Source organism: Salmo trutta, chromosome 7 (genome assembly GCF_901001165.1).
Source record: "Salmo trutta chromosome 7, fSalTru1.1, whole genome shotgun sequence".
Classification (NCBI taxonomy): Eukaryota; Metazoa; Chordata; class Actinopteri; order Salmoniformes; family Salmonidae; genus Salmo; species Salmo trutta.
In genome coordinates, this window is record NC_042963.1 from 18,655,724 (window position 1) to 18,675,467 (window position 19,744).

Sequence of the window (19,744 nt, forward strand, 5' to 3'; positions counted from 1 at the left end):
GGAACCCTTGGACACAAAGGCTGCAGTCCAAACGCGTTGTTTTTACCCACTCAGCCCTTACACTAGTCACTTTCCCTTGGGAGAATCCCTATCAAAACCGGATGGAGTTTGATTGCCATCTTAAATGGAGGTGCAATTTACTAACGTTGCCCCCTTGGCCCTCGATTTAGTTTGAGGGAGCGAGTGAACAAAAATGGGCTGCGTTTCAAACTCATAAAAGACACACCCTCGTCCACTTACCCTCGCTTTACACCCTTGGGGGAATCCCAGTCACCATCTTGGACGTCGGTCCAAACAATTAGCTAAACAAGGGAAGTTCGCAACGTAAGCCCCTCAGCCCTCGGTTTTGATCGAGTTTGCGAGTGTACAGTTATGTTCACTTCGGGCCTGAAATGCCCCATAATTCAATTTGCAATGATTGTACATCACTAAGAAAAGTCAGCCGAAACTTAAAACCTCAACATCAATATGGATAAATCAACATACAAGTGTAAGTAAAAAGGTTAGAAATTGTGCTACTAATGCACATGAAGGCACAAACATGTCTCATAAAAGTAATGATGTTTTTGTAGAAATAATTGTAGAAATAAAAACATTTCCTTCAGAAATTCCAACTAGGCAGGCTAACTTTAGTTAGATATTAATTTGCTAGCTATCATACAGTAGGCATATAATAATTATATATTTAATAAGTAGACATGCAATCATAATTGACTGTAGAGCATATAAAGCTCCCACAAGCTACCAGTGGCTGAAAACACAATCATCACGGGTGACTGAGTGACGAATTTCCGGGAAATGGCGGTCCTTTTAAAAATCATTCCTTACTCCCCCCCCCCTTTTTTTTTTTTTTTACCTTTTTAACTTGACAAGTCAGTTAAGTCCTATGGGACTCCCAAACACGGCGGTTGTGATACAGCCTGGAATCGAACCACGCCTCTAGCACTGTGATACAGTGCCTTAGAGCGTTGCGCCAATCGGGTGCCCGTTAGAGCTGCAGAGACAACAAATTATGAACAATAGCTCTCTCTCTCTGCACTTTGTTCCATACCTCCTTACTCCCCCCTTGCCCTGCATGTGTATACTCGTCAGACGTCACGACACGTCATCAGAAGTGTCCACTTAATTTGAGGGCTGAGGGAGGAAGGAATGATTTTAAGTGTTTGGAATGCAGCCATGGTCACTTGCGGCGTTGATATGACCCACAATTCAATGAAAGCGGTAGTAACAAACTCTGGTGGCCGCGAAGTGTCAAATTTAATCAACAAGGCTGCATTTTCGGCATGTCAGAAAAAGTATAGCTTGCTAAAAAAATATATATATATATATATATATATATATATATATTGATTTTAGCGTTGGCAAATTGGCATTGTCTCGTAGTGAGTAGCCTATAAAACGTTGATAGATTCATAAACATATTTTTTGCAAATCTGAAATTTATTGGAATAAATGACCAAACTATAAAAATTGCTAGCCAGCTATGGGTAACTGTAGCTAGCTACGTTAGCTTACTAGGTACCTTAATAACTTTAGGTTGGTTGTTTTTAAACTCAACTTCAAGATTTCCAACAAAAACGTTGCCTCTCCGATCATCACTCTCCCTCGCTTGGGCAAGGGACATTGAAGGTACTGTACACTGGGATGTGACGATTTAAAACGTCATTCAAGGGCTGAGGGTATAGGGCCGTTTTATTTTGAGTTTGAAACGCAGCCAAAGTATATTGAAAGCAGGTGCTTCCACACAAATGTGGTTCCTTTGTTAATTAGGTAAGGATTGTGTTGCATTCCTCCAGTAAAGTTCCAGACACTTGTAGTGTGGTGGCCCAAACGCCCTATGTATTACCAGTCAATTTAAATCTGTTTAAGGTCAACATGATGGAATCACCAACAAGAGACCATATTTCAGACGGGTAAGGAAAGGCTACCTATTGTATAGCTAGCTATGTTTCCTCTACCACTGCCCCAGAGGACATCATTAGTGACCAACCTAGTAACTTTAATCTCAGAATAATCACCATTGTTGTCTAATTCCCATACTGCTCCTACTCTAATCTGATTCTAAGGAATTATTCCTAGATTGGGTTTATCTGTGTCAGTTTAGTGGGATAATTTCCTCCCTTCTGGGTTGTCTTCCCTTCCAGGCCGACGGGCCGCACCCCTGGGGTGGAGGACTCTCCCTTGCCCCCTATCGCGGAGCGCCTGGCGCACCTGTGTGCCTCCAGAGAGCTGCTGGAGTTCTACAGGGGGAAAGTCGCCCAGTTTGATGGAGTACACGAGGATCTGTTGGAGAAGTACAGATGCACTACAGAGGACCAGGTAAACTGTGAGTGTGTGTGTGTGTGTGCATTCATCTGGAGAAGTACAGAGCAACCAGGAGAGAGTGTGTGTGTGACCAAAATCAGTGATATGCCTTCAACAGGGTAAAAATTTGGGCGCGAGAGTAGAGCATGTCAATTCACATACACTGCGTAGCGTATACCAACTTAATTCTCATGAGAATTCATAAACCGTTGTATCAACACAGGTAGGCTACTGATTAACCTTGGCTTACAGCCCTGTGTGCCTTTCTGGAGGCGCCAGGCGTTTAACTACATCCTCAGCCTACTAAGCATAGGGAAGATAATAACAATTCCTCTCAGTACTTTTCTACAAACGACCCACGCAATTTATCTGCTTATTTTACCAGCGTTGCGCCACATAGACGCAAGAGAAATTTGGCTTGCTTTCGAATTTTCTACGCTATGATGCCGTTGACGCTCGCGGCCCGTCTGTTTTCTCTCGTTCACTCCTGTGCCTTCTATACTGAACAAAAAAATATAAAACGCAACAACTTCTAAGATTTTACTGAGTTACAGTTCATATAAGGAAATCGGTTAACTGAAATAAATTCATTAGGCCCTAATCTATGGATTTCATATGACTGGGAATACACATACCTTAAAATTGCCATTGATAAAATGCTATTGTGTTCATTGTCTGTAGCTTATGCCTGCCCATACCATAAACCCTCCGCCACGATGGGGCACTCTATTCACAACGGTGACATCAGCAAACCGCTCGCCCACGTGACACCATACACTTGGTTTGTGGTTGTGAGGCCGGTTGGACATACTGACAAATTCTCTAGAATGATGTTGGAGGTGGCTTATTTTAGAGAAATGAACATTACATTCTCTGGCAACAGCTCTGGTGGACAGTCCTCATGCCAATTGCACGCTGACCTCAACTTGAGACTTCTGTGGCGTTGTGTGACGACAACTACACATTTCTGGCTGTTTATTGTCCCCATCACAAAGGGCCCCTGTGTAATGATCATGCTGTTTAATCAGCTACTTGATATGTCACACCTGCCAGGTAGCTGGGTTATCTTGGCAAAGGAGAAATGCTCACTAACAGTGACGTAAACAAATTTGTGGACAATTTGATAGAATTAAGCTTCAGGGATCTTTTATTTCAGCTCATGAAACATTGGACCAAGACTTTACATGTTTATATTTTTGTTCAGTGTAATTCCAGCCCGTTCATGCACGTAAAAAAAAAAAAAAAAAAAGCTTTTTGTTTTCTTTGGGCTTTAATCCCTCTCTCTCCCTGCCCTCCAACAGAAACTGCAGTGGGAGGTGGAGGTCTCTGAATTGCAGAAGGCTCTGAGAGAGAGGGAACAGGCACTGCGCCTGTACTCAGAGAACAACATACTCAAGATCAGGTGAGCTCTCATTTGATTCACAATTACACTTAACAATTGCAATTGACATTTCCAGCTTTACATTTCTGAGACTTTTTCAAAATAATGTTTTTCTATTGTCTTTGTGTGCAGAGAGCAGGAGGACAGCAAGAGGATCCAGCACTTGTTAGCCCTGGTGGGGCCAGACATTGGGGGGATAACTTACTTCCACAGCGACCCTTCATACAAGGTGGGAGGTCAGTCTCCAGGATCTATTCTACCCCATTGTCTTATGTCACATTACATGGGGCGACAGCGTAGCCTAGTGGTTAGTGTTGGACTTGTAACCAAAAGGTTGCAAGTTCGAATCCCCGAGCTGACAAGGTACAAATCTGTCGTTCTGCCCCTGAACAAGGCAGTTATTGAAAATAATTGAAAATAAGAATTTGTTCTTAACTGACTTGCCTAGTTAAATAAAGGTAAAATAAACATGACTTTGGACAGGGAGCGATATCTAGTTGGCCACTTGAAAGACTGTTGTCTCTCTGCTGTAGGTTACCATAGCCCAGAAGAAACTAGAGCCCAGGATTCTGGATCATCGGAAGACCACAAAATCAAGAACTGGATGTGAAAAAGGTTGACGATATCTCAAGTCATGAAAAATATTTTATGTTATGCTGTTGTAGAAGGTTTTTAGGTAAAATCATTCTAGATGGCATTTGGTTAAAATGTTCTCAAACTACCTAGCTGAGAGTTACAAGATTAACCGAAGCCTAAGGAGAGGAGCTAAAGTCTCATTAAGTAGGATTACAGTGGGCTCTTAGCACAAATCCGTTTACAGAAATGTAGAATAATCTGTGTTTGGAGAGCAATATTTCTCTGTGCTGACTTTTGTCTGTGAGCAGAGGGTAACCAGAAATCTAGATCAGAGGAGGGAGTGGTGAATGGAGGAAGCCCAGAGCAGTACAGAAGAGACAACCAGACCTTAGTACTACAGGTAGTCACGAATACACGCACACAAAAAAAACGAATTTAGCTCTTTGAACACTTGCTGTAAGTTGAACTGGTGTAATGTGCCTACCTGTGTAGGTGGAGGTGCTGCCGGTTCAGATGGAGGAGCAGACAGGTCTGTCCAAAGAGAAGGTGGAGTCTCTGCTGGAGGACAGGAGGATCCACGTGGAGGAGGGACAGGTCCAGCACCAGAGAGACCAGGACCCCATCACTGCACTCACTGACAAGTGTGTTCACTATCTACCACATGCCACTTTTGCCTCATATTCCTCCTACTTTACCCCACACACTGCTAAATGCCAATGACAAGTGGTATTACATGCCACTAGGTCTTCAACATTCTGTGAACTGTCAATATATTCCCTGGTTTTCCAGAAATGATTGTTAAAGGATTCTGGATTTCCTGCTTATTCCCTCCTGATTGCGGGAATCAAATCAAATTCGATTTGTCACATGCGCCAAATACAACAACCTTACAGTGAAATGCTTACTTACAAGCCCTTAACCAACAATGCAGTTAAGAAAATAATTGTAAAAAAAGTACAAATAATTAAAGAGCAGCAGTAAAATAATAATAGCGAGTCTATATACAGGGGGTACCGTTTAGTCGGGGTAATTGAGATAATATGTACATGTGGGTAGAGTTAGTGACTATGCATAGATAATAACAGGGTAGCAGCAGTGTAAAAAGGGGGGGCAATGCAAATAGTCTGGGTAGCCATTTGATTAGCTGTTAAGGAGTCTTATGGCTTGGGGGTAGAAGCTGTTTAGAAGCCTCTTGGACCTAGACTTGGCGTTCCAGTACCGCTTGCCGTGCGGTAGCAGAGAGAACAGTCTATGACTAGGGTGGCTGGAGTCTTTGACAATTTTTTTTTTTTTTTTTAGGGCCTTCCTTTGATACCGCCTGGTATAGAGGACCTGGATGGCAGGAAGCTTGGCCCCAGTGATGTACTGGGCCGTAACGCACTACCCTCTGTAGTGCCTTGCGGTCGGGGGCCGAGCAGTTGCCATACCAGGCAGTGATGCAACCAGTCAGGATGCTCTCTGGTGCAGCTGTACAACCTTTAAAGGATCTGAGGACCCATGCCAAATCTCTTCAGTCTCCTGAGCGGGAGTAGGTGTTGTCGTGCCCTCTTCACAACTGTCTTGGTGTGCTTGGACCATGTTAGTTTGTTGATGTGGACGCCAAAGGAACTTGAAGCTCTCAACCTGCACCACTACAGCCCTGTCGATGAGAATGGGGGCGTGCTCAGTCCTCCTTTACCTGTAGTCCACAATCATCTCCTATGTCTTGATCATGTTGAGGGAGAGGTTGTTGTCCTGGCACCACACGGACTGGTCTGTGACCTCCCTATAGGCTGTCTTGTCGATGATCACTTGTCATCTGTAAACTTAATGATGGTGTTGTAGTCGTGCCTGGCCGCGCAGTCTTAAGTGAACAGGGAGTACAGCAGGGGACTGAGCATGCACCCCCGAAGGGCCCTGTGTTGTGGATCAGTGTGGCGGCTGTTTCCTACCCTTACCAGCTGGGGGCGGCCCGTCAGGAAGTCCAGTTAGAGGGAGGTGTTCAGTCCCAGGGTCCTTAGCTTAGTGATGAGCTTTAAGGGCACTATGGGGTTAAATGCTGAGCTGTATTCAATGAATAGCATTCTCGCATAGGTGTTCCTGTTATGTGTGAAAGGGCAGTGTGACGTGCAATAGAGATTGCATGATCAGTTGGGGCGGTATACAAATTGGAGTGGGTCCAGGGTTTCTGGAATAATGATGTTGATGGCCATGACCAGCCTTTCAAAACACTTCATGGCTACAGATGTGAGTGCTATGGGTTGGTAGTCATTTAGGCAGGTTACCTTAGTGCTCTTGGGCACAGGGACTATGGTGGTCTGCTTGAAACATGTTGGTATTACAGACTCAGTCAGGGAGAAGTTGAAAATGTCAGTGAAGACACTTGCCAGTTGGTCAGCGCATGCTCGGAGTACACGTCCTGGTAATCCGTCTGGCCCTGCGGCCTTGTGAATGTTGACCTGTTTTAAGGTCTTACTCACATTGGCTGCGGAGAGCGTGATCACACAGTCGTCCGGAACAGCTGATGCGCTCATGCATGTTTCAGTGTTATTTTCCTCGACGCGAGCATAGAAGTAATTTAGCTTGTCTGGTAGGCTTGTGTTACTGGGCAGCTCTCGGCTTCCCTTTGTAGTCTGTAATAGTTCGCAAGCCCTGCCACATCCGAGTGTCGGAGCCGGTGTAGTACGATTCGATCTTAGTCCTGTGACGCTTTGCCTGTTTGATAATTCGTCGGCGGGCATAGCGGGATTTCTTACGTTTCTGGTTTGGAGTCCTGCTCCTTGAAAGCGGCAGCTCTACCTTTTAGCTCAGTGCGGATGTTGCCTGTAATTCATAGCTTCTGGTTGTGGTATGTACGTACAGACACTGTGGGGACGATGTCATCGATGCACTTATTGATAAAGCCAGTGACTGATGTGGTGTACTCCTCAATGCCATCGGAAGAATCCCGGAATATATTCTAGTCTGTGCTAGCTAAGCTACAGGACTGTTTTGCATCTGCTTCATCTGACCACTGGTGCTTCCTGCTTAATTTTAGCTTATAAGCAGGAATCAGGAGAATAGAATTATATTCAGATTTGCCAAATGGAGGGAGAGCTTTGTACGCGTAAAGGTGGTCTAGAGTTTATTTATTTATCCCCCCCCCGGTTGCACATGGAACATGATGGTAGAAATTAGGTAAAACAGATTTAAGTTTCACTGCATTAAAGTCCCCGGCCACTAGGAGTGCCTCAACCAGGATTTTGGGGAAAAATGGGTAAGTTATTGAAAGTTCCAGGAATTTTGCAACCCTACATGCTACTATCCAGCCTTTATCATTTTCTTACTCTGTCCCTTCTCCCTCTCTCAGGCTGGAAGGGACCCAGAACTTGACGGATGAGAGCTCCAGGGACTTCCTACAGCTGAAGTTGGAGACGCAGGCCCGCGAGAAGGGCTGGATGGTGGAGAAGGACCGGCTGCTGCAGGAGTTGAACACGAACCAGGACCGACTGAGGGAGGCCAGAGACGGCCACGGGAGGGAGCAGCCAGGATTCAGAGGACCCAGCAGCATGGCCCAGCCTGACACCCAGCACGTCCAAAGGGAAGAGCTCCGGGTGGGTAGTGGTGCACACGCTTCAGATCAGGGGTTGGGATCATACCCAACACCTCAAATAAAGTAAGTTCTTTGAAGTTTTTTTGTTGAATAAGTGGTGTTGAGAGCATTGTTGTGCCCTGTTATTTCCCGCGCCTCAGTCATTGCAGGGGGCCTACCGCCTGGTTGAGATGTACAGGGAGCAGTGTGTTACCCTGGAGACAGACCTGGCTCAGATCAGAGAGGAGGGGGATGTGGGCAGGGAAATATTCAAGGTGTGTAGCCACATCCTTATCTGGGGGGGATCATTCTGACTTGTGTCTATTTAGCAAAATAAAAATTATTTTGTGTATTTATTAGGGATCACCATTAGCTGCTGCTAAGGCAGCAGCTACTCTTCCTGGGGTTCAAACATATTAAGGCACTTGCATATAAGTGTGTTGGTGTTGGCCACTGTTTTGCTCACCTTTGTGTGTAGGACCGGTCTGACAAGATAGCAAAGCGTCTTCAGATGATGACCCAGCGGTACGAGGCCCTGAAGAAGAAGGCGGCCATGGAGGTGGAGGGCTTCAAGACCGACATCAAACATCTCAGACAGAAACTCAACGACATGGAGAAACAACTCTTCAAGGTGAGCATGGGACAAATGTTGTACGTCTGTGTGTTGTATGTTTTTACTTGTATATGTAGGCTCGTGTGTGTGTTTAAGGTGACCCTGAACGTGGGTCTTGACCATCCTACACGAGACGCGTCAGACCAACGGTCGGACCAGGAAGGTCCAGGGGGAGCTGAAGGCCAAGATCTACGGGCTGGAGAAAGACCTCCGCTACAGCTGAGATACAGCCCAGACTGCCCCACTGGCGACCTGGGTACCATTCAGTAGGTGCCAGACTGCCCCACTGGCGACCTGGGTACCATTCAGTAGGTGCCAGACTTGGAAATATAAAAATGGATCATCGTTATTGGAATTGCAACCTTTTCAAAACCTATTTAATGTCTACTGATCGCAACCCTGTATTCCTCTTTGACATGCTGTTTGAATTTGAGGCCCGATATATGAGAGACACGTTTGCATATCTAGAATGTCTCACGAATCAGTTTGTCAGGTTTTAAGCCAAGAAGACTTGGGTGTGTATGACATTAATGTCATTTTACATTGATACTCTAATCAAATAGAAACAGAACTTGAACATTGTGCGTAAGTAATGCCCCATCATCCTAGACACACTTGTTTTCTACTGATTTGTTTGTTGTGAAACAACTAGTGGATGTTTTATTTTTATCAATAAAGATGTATCATTAATTGTCTTGTGTGTTGCTGTGAAAAAACTAGTGGTTTCATTTTTATCAAAAATTAACTGGTCGTTGTAATAACTAGATATAAAATGCACAATTGCGTGGGCTAGTTATATAAATGTTCGTTTCCTCTGAACAGAAATGGACCCCAATCAAAATCTCTGTAAATCTAAAATATTGTTTAGAAAAAGAGCCCGTTGACTCAAATCGACCTAGACATTATCCCGTCCATAAAGTAGGTATGCTGTCTTTTGTACTTCAGCCATAGAGCACCTGGACCCCAGGAAGATGCCAGCACGATGAATCCAGCAAGTGTCTCGACCACAGTGCTTAAGAAATATAACTTCGTCGCATCAAAGATTGTGTCTAAGGTCACTGTCCACCCAGAGGGTCAATCTGGCTGGGGAATTAAGTGCCATGTGTGAGCTGCAGAAATACCTGGAAGAGGTGAAGGGGGGGGGGGGGCATGTTTAGAGTCTCCTCTCCAGTTCTGGCAGACAAGGATGGTTTTATCCAAAGCTGAGCCCTGCGGCACTGGATCTGGTTTCTGCATCCCAAGTGTTCATGGAGAGAATGTTCTGTCTGGTCATCAGGCTTGAGAAACCGAACGACCACCTCTGGAACGCAGTCGTCTTGAAGATGAACCAGAGAATCTTGTTTGGTTGAACACACGCACGCACACTGGTTGGCTGTGGACTGATAGATTTGTGAAGTGTTGTATTGCTTAAGTCTTTGCTGTTTTTATTAACCTTATTTGAAGGGGTTAGTCAGTGATTTAATTTGAATATTACATGAACAGTATGAAAATGTATGCACTCGTGTAAGTCGCTCTGGATAAGTGCTAAATGTCTAATGTAAATAAACATGTAAAATGCCTGCATTTGTTTTCCTCTCTCTGTCAGGTAAAAGTAATTGACTCGTCTTACATCTACTAAAGTAAAAAAAATAATAATATTGGATTCGTTTAAACACAGGCAAGAGTTTTCTTCCAACCATATTTTTGCACCAGTCTAGGTGCTTGTCCTTTAAATCCAAGTGACATTAAGATGGCGTTATAATTGAAACCTAACCAAACCTACGTCCTGGCTATGGAGTCCTCTAGTGGCCAAAAGACTGTTAGCATGGGTGGTGCCATTGAGGACTTTTGTAAAAAAAAATTGTCAACTGGGTGGGTGGGGCTTCCAACTTCATTGGCTGATCTCTCCTGATGACCCGGTTGGCATGACCTGATTACCAGTTTGGAGTCTTGACAGCCAGGTCATCAGGAGAGATCAGCCAATAAATCTGACTTGTGAAGAAGTAAAATTTACTATTTGAAGATGGAGATGTCCTCAATGGTGCAGCCCATGCTCACAGACAGCATCTTTGATTTGAATAGGATCCCCATTAGCCGACGCCAATGGTGACAGCTCGTCTTACTGGGGTCCGACACATAACGAAAAACACATTGCAGACAAAATACTTTACAATTTACACCCATTTAAAAACGTGTGCATACATGTCGGTACATACACAGAAGTAGGTCACATGCGGGAGAGGCATTGTGCAGTGAAGTGTTGCTTTATTTGTTTTTTTTAAAGACCCCCGGTGGCGTAAGTGTGTGTCAGTGCTGTGCGTAAGTTGACTATGCAAACAATTTGGAATTTCCAACACATGTTTCTTATAAAAAGAAGTGACGCAGTCAGCCTTTCCTCAACGCTTAGCCAAGAGAGACTGCCATGCATAGTATTAATATCAGCCCTCTGATTACAATGAAGAGCAAGACGTGTGACTGTTCTTGACCAGCTGCAGCTTAACTAGGTCTTTCTTTGCAGCCCTTGACCATATGACTGGACAATAATCAAGATGAGATAAAACTAGAGCCTGCAGGACTTGCTTTATGGAGTGTGGTATCAAAAAAGCAGAGCATCTCCTTATTACAGACAGACCTCTCTCCATCTTTACAACCATTGAATCTATGTTTTAACCATGAGTTTACAATCTAAGGTAACACCAAGTAATTTGGTCTCCTCAACTTGTTCAACAGCCATACCATTCATTACCAGATTCAGCAGAGGTCTAGAATTTAGGGAATGATTTGTACCAAATACAATGCTCTTAGCTTAAGAGATCGTTCATTATTCCACAGATACAGAGATGTTAAATCCATTGTACTGGTCTATCACCTTATGTATTACTGCCCCCCAGTGGCAAGAATTGACATCCCAAAATAAACTATAAGCCTACAAACATAGTGCCTTCAGAAAGTAGTTACACCCCTTGCTTGACCTTTTCCACATTTTGTTGTGTTACATCCTGAATAAAATAGATTAAATGGAAATGTTGTGTCACTGTGCCTACACACAATACCCCATAATGCCAAAGTGGAATTGTTTTTAGACATTTTTGCAAATTAGTAAAACATTTAAAGCTGAAATGTCTTGAGTCAATAAGTATTCAATGCCTTTGTTATGGCAAGCCTAAATACGTTTCAGGAGTAGAAATGTGCTTAACAAGTCACAATACGTTGCATGGACTCATTCTGTGTGCAGTAATAGTGTTTAACATGATTTTTGAATGACTACCTCCACTCTGTACCCCGCACATACTGTAAAATAATCTGTAAGGTCCCTCAGTCGATCAGTGAATTTCAAACACAGATTCAACTACAAAGACCAGGGAGGTTTTCCAATGCCTTGCAAAGAAGGGACCTAGATGGGTAAACAAATAAAAAAGCAGACATTGAATATACCTTTGAGCATGGTGAAGTTATTAATTACACTTTGGATGGTGTATCAATATACCCAATCACTACAAAGATACAGGTGTCCTTCCTAACTCAGTTGCCGGAGAGGAAGGAAACCGCTCAGGGATTTCACCATTAGGCCAATGGTGACTAAAACAGTTACAGAGTTCAATGCCTGTAATAGTGGAAAACTGAGGATGGATCAACAACATTGTAGTTACTCCACAATACTAATCTAAATGTCAGAGTGAAAACAGAGTGAAAATTAAGAAGCCTGTACAGAATACAAATATTCCAAAACATGCATCCTGTTTGCAACAAGACATTAAAGTAAAACTGCAAAAAATGTGGCAAAGTAACAAACACATTTTATGTCCTGAATACAAAGTGTTATGTTTGGTGCAAACACAACACATCACTGAGTACCACTCTTCATACATTGTTGGTGGCTGCATCATGTTGAGTAATGGTGACATGATTCTTGTCATCAGCAAGGAGTTGGGATTTTTTTGTTGTTGATGAAAATAAACGGAATAGAGCTAATCACAGGCAAGATCCTAGAGGAAAACCTGCTTCAGTCTGCTTTCCAACAGACACTGGGAGGCAAATTCACCTTTCAGCAGGACTATAACCTAAAAGACAAGGCCAAATTTACACTGGAGTTGCTTACCAAGAAGACATTTAATGTTCTTTAGTGGCCTAGTTACAGTTTTGACTTAAATTGGCTTGAAATCTATGGCAAGACTTGAAAATGCCTGTCTATCAATGATCAACAAAGAACTTGACAGAGCTTGAATAATTTTTTAAAGAATAATGTACAAATATTGTACAATCCAGGTGTGCAAAACTTAGAGACTTATCCAGAAATAATCACATATTTAGTCGCTGCCAAAGGGGATTCTAACATGTATTGACTCAGGGGTGTGAATACTTATGTAAATGAGATATTTCTGTATTTCATTTTCAATAAATTTGCTAAAATGTCTAAAAACATGTTTTAACTTTGTCATTATGGGGTATTGTATGTAGATGGGTGAGAAAAAAACAAATATTTAATCCATTTTGAATTCAGGCTGTAACACAACAAAATGTGCAATAGGTCAAGGGGTACGAAATATTTCTGAAGGCACTGTTAATGGCTCCTAGCTTTCCACGCATAGGCTACTTTCTGTCCCTAAAACTGAAACTAAATAATATAAAAACTAAGTATAAATGTTTTTATCAAACTGACACTAAATAAAACTAGAAAATCAAGTCAGAAAACTGAAACTAAACTGATTATTATTTAATATCTAAAAACAAACAGAAATAAAAACTCACATTCAATCACAAAACTATAATAACCTTGATGTCACCTTTACACTTGCCTATCATTACTTAGCCACAGTCCCTGCCAAGGCTGTGCACTAAAATTACCAATGCCCACTGGCTGAAACTTGAAAGAGCTGGGTGGGTGTAGTTTAATAATGATTGACAGGGACAGAACATAGTGCGTGCAGTAGACACCACCATGATACAGTATGCACTGTCTGTCTGTACCTTGGCTTGGACAAGCCCCTCTACGCACACAGAATGGGACCAGTTCAAGACATGACTGTTTGAGTTGTGTGACTGGTCAGGTCACTATCAATGCAGACTAATCCCACTACCTAACGCACCTTAATGATGGAATCGACATTAGGGGAAACAGTGTTTGTTGTTTGAAGTAACTTCTTTGTTGTTGTAATATCCCAAACGGACATGGCAGTTTCACCAGCTTTAACGGCCTACCACAAAGAAAAGAAAGGTGGTCTGGCATGAAGGCCTACAGATATAAATATTTTCTGAATGTTAAAACAAACATTTTACACAAAAATGAGTGACATATTAGACAAATGCAATCTGTAACATGTTGCAATCTTGTTGCTAGCAAGTAGCAACTAACGTCAGCTAGCAAAGCTAGCTAGCAATGTTTAGCCCAAAGTCAGCCAACTATAACTATAGCTTGCTATCAACTTGAAATCAAGTAGCTAATCAAATGTACAGTTGAAATCGGAAGTCATTAAATCTTGTTTTTCAACCACTCCACAAATTTCTTGTTAATAAACTATAGTTTTGGCAGGTCGGTTAGGACATTACTTTGTGCATGACACAAGTAATTTTTCCAACAATTGTTTACAGACAGATTATTTCACTTATAATTCACTGTGTCACAATTCCAGTGGGTCAGAAGTTTACATACACTACACAAACCTTTAAACAGCTTGGAAAATTCCCAAAAATTATGTCATGGCTTTAGAAGCTTATGATAGGCTAATTGACATAATTTGAGTAAATTAGAGGTGTACCTGTGGATGTATTTCAAGGCCTACCTTCAAACTCAGTGCCTCTTTCATTGACATCATGGGAAAATCAAAAGAAATCAGCCAAGACTCCAGACATTTAATTTTTTTAGACCTCCACAAGTCTGGTTCATCCTTGGGAGCAATTTCCAAATGCCTGAAGGTACCACGTTCATATGTACAAACAATAGTACGCAAGTATAAACACCATGGGACCATGCAGCCGTCATACCGCTCAGGAAGGAGACGCGTTCTGTCTCCTAGAGATGAACGTACTTGGGTGTGAAAAGTGCAAATTAATCCCAGAACAACAGCAAAGAACCTTGTAAAGATGCTGGAGGAAACAGGTACAAAAGTATCTATATCCACAGTAAAACGAGTCCTATATTGTCATAACCTGAAAGGCCGCTCAGCAAGGAAGAAGCCACTGCTCCAAAACCGCCATAAAAAAGCCAGACTATGGTTTTCAACTGAACATGGGGACAAAGATCGTACTTTTTGGAAAATGTCCTCTGGTCTGATGAAACAAAAATAGAACTGTTTGGCCATAATGACCATTGTTATGTTTGGAGGTAAAAGGGGGAGGCTTGCAAGCCCGAAGAACACCATCCCAACGTGAAGCACGGGGGTAGCAGCATCATGTTGTGGGAGTGCTTTGCTGCAGGAGGGACTGGTGCACTTCACAAAATAGATGGCATCATGAGGTAGGAAAATGATGTGGATATATTGAAGCAACATCTCAAGACATCAGTCAGTATGTTAAATCTTGGTCGCAAATTGTTCTTCCAAATGGACAATGACCCCAAGCATACTTCCAAAGTTGTGGCAAAATGGCTTAAGGACAACAAAGTCAAGGTATTGGAGTGGCCATGACAGAGCCCTGACCTCAATCCTATAGAAAATTTGTGGGCAAAACTGAAAAAGCTTGTGCGAGCAAGGAAGCCTACAAACCTGACTCAGTTACACCAGCTCTGTCAGGTGGAATGGGCCAAAATTCACCCACCCAATTGTGGGAAGCTTGTGGAAGGCTACCCGAAACGTTTGACCCAAGTTGAACAATTTAAAGGCAATGCTACCAAATACTAATTGAGTGTATGTAAACTTCTGACCCACTGGGAATGTGATGAAAGAAATAAAAGCTCAAATAAATCATTGTCTCTACTATTATTCTGACATTTCACATTCTTTAAATAAAGTGGTGATCCTAACTGACCTAAGACAGGGAATTTTTACTAGGATTAAATGTCAGGAATTGTGAAAAACTGAGTTTAAATGTATTTGGCTAAGGTGTATGTAAACTTCCAACTTCAACTGTATGTTTTAGTCATACCACAGAGTATATAAGCCCAGAGGCACAACATCTTGAGACTGCGAAACAGATCAAGCAGACCAGGCCGGGGTTTGGGGTTTGAGAAGTCAATTAGTGAAGTGAAAACTTCTTCCTTAATTATTTATTTTCTCTAAATCTAAAGGAACAAACTGCAATCGAGCCAATGTCTTAAGTTATTACTTCAACTTCGTGAAAACTGACAAACTGACAGGTTTTATTTATTATTATTTTTTACCCCTTTTATCTCCCCAATTTTGTGATTACGATCTTGTCTCATCGCTGCAACTCCCACGGGCTCGGGAGAGTCGAAGGTCAAGTCATGCGTCCTCCAAAACATGACCCGAAGCCAGCTGCACCAATGTGTTGGAGGAAACACCATTCAACTGACGACCGAAGTCAGCCTGCAGGCGAAACTGAGACCTTTTCATTAGAGTTAATAACAACTTTATAGCGAAGAAGTGACTTTGATTTGAAGGCAGTTAGTTATGCGCAGTTAGGCGCGAGACGACCGTTAGACCTGATGACTTTTTTCGGCATGAGCTTAGCTAGCCAAAGTCACCATGACATCGCCTCCAAGTGTGATCGGGAATTTCTATTAGAGAAGCAGTTTCTGCCTATCTTCATACTGTCCTGTCTCTGGTTATACATTTACTAGTTAGCTTACTAGTTAGCTAATTCTAATTATAGGCTGAACATTTCCTTACCCCACTGAAGGTATTTCCTTCTTGGATTTTCCTTCTTGGATGTCCTCTGTTTACATAGTACAATGTGAATCACTCATGTATTCTATCTACTACTGCTGTAGCATGTTTCCTCCCTGCCCCCTCAATATGGCAATGCATGTAGTAACCTAAACATTAATGGCCCACAAAGATCAGACTACAGCAAGTATGACCAACAAAACCTAAATAGATATTTATCATCTTTCATCAAGTCAACAAAAAATGTCTATCTAATGCAACATTTACTAATGTAAATATAAAGAAAACAGAGAGCATATACAAAATTGTCACACCGTGCGAAGTGTGTCATAGTTCCGGTACAATTGATGCCGGCTATACGTACCAGGTCTCCAGTACATCTCCACAGCCCAGTACGTCCTGTGCCAGCTCCACGCACCAGGCCTCCAGTGCGCCTCCCCAGTCTGGTACGTCATGTGCCGGCCCCACGCATCAGGCCTCCAGTGTGCCTTCACAGTCCAGAGCTTCCGGCGACTGTTCCCAGTCCAGAGCTTCTGGCGACAGTTCCCAGTCCAGAGCTTCCGGCGACGGTTCCCAGTCCAGAGCTTCCGGCGACGGTTCCCAGTCCAGAGCTTCCGGCGACGGTTCCCAGTCCAGAGCTTCCGGCGACGGTTCCCAGTCCGGAACCTCCTGAGACGGTCCACAGTCCGGAACCTCCTGAGACGGTCCACAGTCCGGAACCTCCTGAGACGGTCCACAGTCCGGAACCTCCTGAGACAGTCCACAGTCCGGAACCTCCTGAGACGGTCCACGGTCCGGAACCTCCTGAGACAGTCCACAGTCCGAAACCTCCTGAGACGGTCAAAGGTCCGGAACCTTCAGCGAGGGTCAACGGTCCGGAGCTTCCAAACACGGCATCCAGTCCAGCTCCATGGCAGGAACCTCCCTCTGCACCGGTGCCCAGTCCAGGCACGGTGTCCAGTTCAGCTCCAAGGCCGGAGTCTTCCTCTGCGCCAATGTCCAATTCAAACACGGCATCCAGTCCAGCTCCATGGCAGGAGCCCTCCTCGGCGCCGATGCCCAGTCCAGACACGGCGTCCAGTCCCGCTCCATGGCAGGAGTCTTCCTCTGCACCAATGTCCAGGCCAGGGCCAGGGCCGGTGTCCAGTCCCGCTCCATGGCAGGAGCCTTCCTCGGCATCGAGATCCAGTCCAGGCACAGTGTTCAGTCTGGGTCCATGGCTGGATCCGCGGGATGAGCAGTTTCTTCGGCCCGCACCAGAGCCACCACCAAAGATGGTGGATCTGCGAGCTGAGTGGGTTCTTTGTTCCGCACCAGAGCCGCCCCCGATGCTGGCGGATCCGCGGGATGAGCGGGTACTTCGTCCTGCACCAGAGCCACCACCGACACTAATCACCCCCTCCTACCCTCCATATTTGGTTTCAGGTTTTGCGGCCGGAGTCCGCACCTCTGGGGGGGGGGTACTGTCACGCCCTTGGTTCTCTATGGTATAGTAGGTCAGGGCGTGACTGGGGGTGTTCTATGTTGTTTATTTCTATGTTGGTGTGCTTGGTTCCCAACCAGAGGCAGCTGTTTAGCATTGTCTCTGATTGGGGATCATATTCAGGCAGCCATTTCCCCACTGTGTTTTGTGGGATCTTGTTTTTGTGTAGGTGCCTGTTTGCACTTCACTGTCTTCACGTTTCGTTTGATTCATTTATTGTTTTTTTGTATTTTGCTGAAGTTTCACGTTATAATAAAGATGTGGAATGCTACTCACGCTGCGCCTTGGTCCATTCATTACGACGAACGTGACAAAAATTCACTTTATTTTACAGGATGATATAAGGCATGAAGCAAATGTGGAATGACTTTGTGAAATGTGAATGTTTAGACCCGGTGAAGATGTAGAGTGAAGGTATCTTTCAACCCTTGCTGTACCCAGGTGCAGTGGAACAATTATTTTTCAGCCTCAGAGTAGCATAACTTCGGTTCTGATTCTGGATAGCTGAACGCCTGTAAATAGTGAAAGCACATTTTTAATATCTACAGTTTTCCAACCATAACATTGGAAATCACTCAGTGAGCTATGAGTTTTTCCAACTTGGGACTAGGGCTGTGGCGGTCATATCATTTTGTCAGCCGGTGATTGTCAAGCAAATATCTGCTGGTCTCACGGTAATTGATCGTTAATTAACATGTTTAGCATCTCTTGGCTTCCACGCATAGCCTACAAGCCACTGATGCAGACCTTTGGAACGTCTCCATTTTCAAAAGTCTAATAAATCCATTTAATATAGCCTACACCTTCACAATAAATGTTTGATTTTTAAAACATTCTAAGGCTGAATGATTCGACTCTAATTATGATTTGAAAAAAGTTGCATGAAAGTCATGAGCTCTGCTTTGTTTCTTGCGCAGGCTGCACACACTACATCAGTCTCTCATTCACAATTTGACAAGCACTTGATAATATTCTCACTGGGCCTCTAATGTCCCGGCGGCATCCTCCATGTGTGGCCATAATGTCCCCTAAACAAATCCATGCATTTTGGCATCTCAGCTCTGAAGTAGGCTAAGAGTGAAGACAGACACATCTGGGACGCAACTGCGCGTGTCCTTCTTGTCGAAGTCCGAGGTGCATATTGAAGATGTTAGGAGAACTGTCCACATTTACTTTTCATCAGCCAACAAGATGAGTACGCTTACTGAACAGCAAAAACACGACCCTATGTCGAGTAGGCCTAACGAACAGCGAAAGCACGAGCCTATGTCGAGTAGGCCTAACGGACAGCGAAAGCACGAACCTATGTCGAGTAGGCCTAACGGACAGCAAAAGCACGAGCCTTTGTCAATCTGCTATCCTCCATAGTACAAAAGTTGACCTATTCTACTGGTAAATTTGTCCTTGTGTGAGAAATAAATATTCCAAACATACTCTGGGACAGTTGTGGGATGTGATACATCCCAAATTAATACAACCTCTTACGTCAAAAAAACTTTTAAAAAGCAATGAGTCTGATGCAACAGATTAGATCGTTTGCTTAAAATGTTAAGAAATAATTTGGCTATTTCGTCACATTATAAGCGCAGCCATGCGCACACAACAATAGGCTATAAGCGTGAATGTTCCAAAATGCAATCAATAGCGGGAAAACGCCATTCTCAAAAGTGACCACAAATACGATTATGCATGTAATGCTTTATTATAAAGGTGCATTTTTATGGTGAAAATTGTCTTCCCCAAACTAGAAACTCACGCACCGCTTATGTATGCCAGTTACATAGGTTGTAAAGCGGATAAATGTGCTTAATTTTAAGAAGTTATTTTACCACTTTAGTTGTGACACAAACCTTATCAACATATAAGCCAATGGGCTGGGCTTCATGAGGTGTGGGACTATGATTGGAAAAAGTCGCAAAAAAAAAACATGCACTGTTTCTTGCCTTACTGCACACGTTGGGCATAATACACCATAATACACGGCCGGATAAAAAACGTACCCGATTTAATCTGGTTACTACTCCTGCCCAGTAACTAGAATATGCATATAATTATTGGCTCTGGATAGAAAACATCC

The 19,744-nt window shown here is 43.5% G+C and overlaps 1 protein-coding gene across 1 annotated transcript; it reads left to right on the top strand.

The window, feature by feature from the left end:
• Nucleotides 1-1,842: 1,842 nt before the first annotated feature.
• Nucleotides 1,843-9,115, top strand: LOC115197054 (coiled-coil domain-containing protein 77). Its single transcript, XM_029758204.1, has 11 exons — nucleotides 1,843-1,913; nucleotides 2,145-2,319; nucleotides 3,606-3,706; nucleotides 3,818-3,914; nucleotides 4,219-4,300; nucleotides 4,570-4,661; nucleotides 4,754-4,902; nucleotides 7,590-7,833; nucleotides 7,973-8,086; nucleotides 8,290-8,442; nucleotides 8,521-9,115. The coding sequence occupies exons 1-11, from the start codon at nucleotides 1,876-1,878 to the stop codon at nucleotides 8,692-8,694; spliced, it is 1,419 nt and encodes a 472-aa protein (XP_029614064.1). The 5' UTR covers nucleotides 1,843-1,875; the 3' UTR covers nucleotides 8,695-9,115.
• Nucleotides 9,116-19,744: the final 10,629 nt, after the last annotated feature.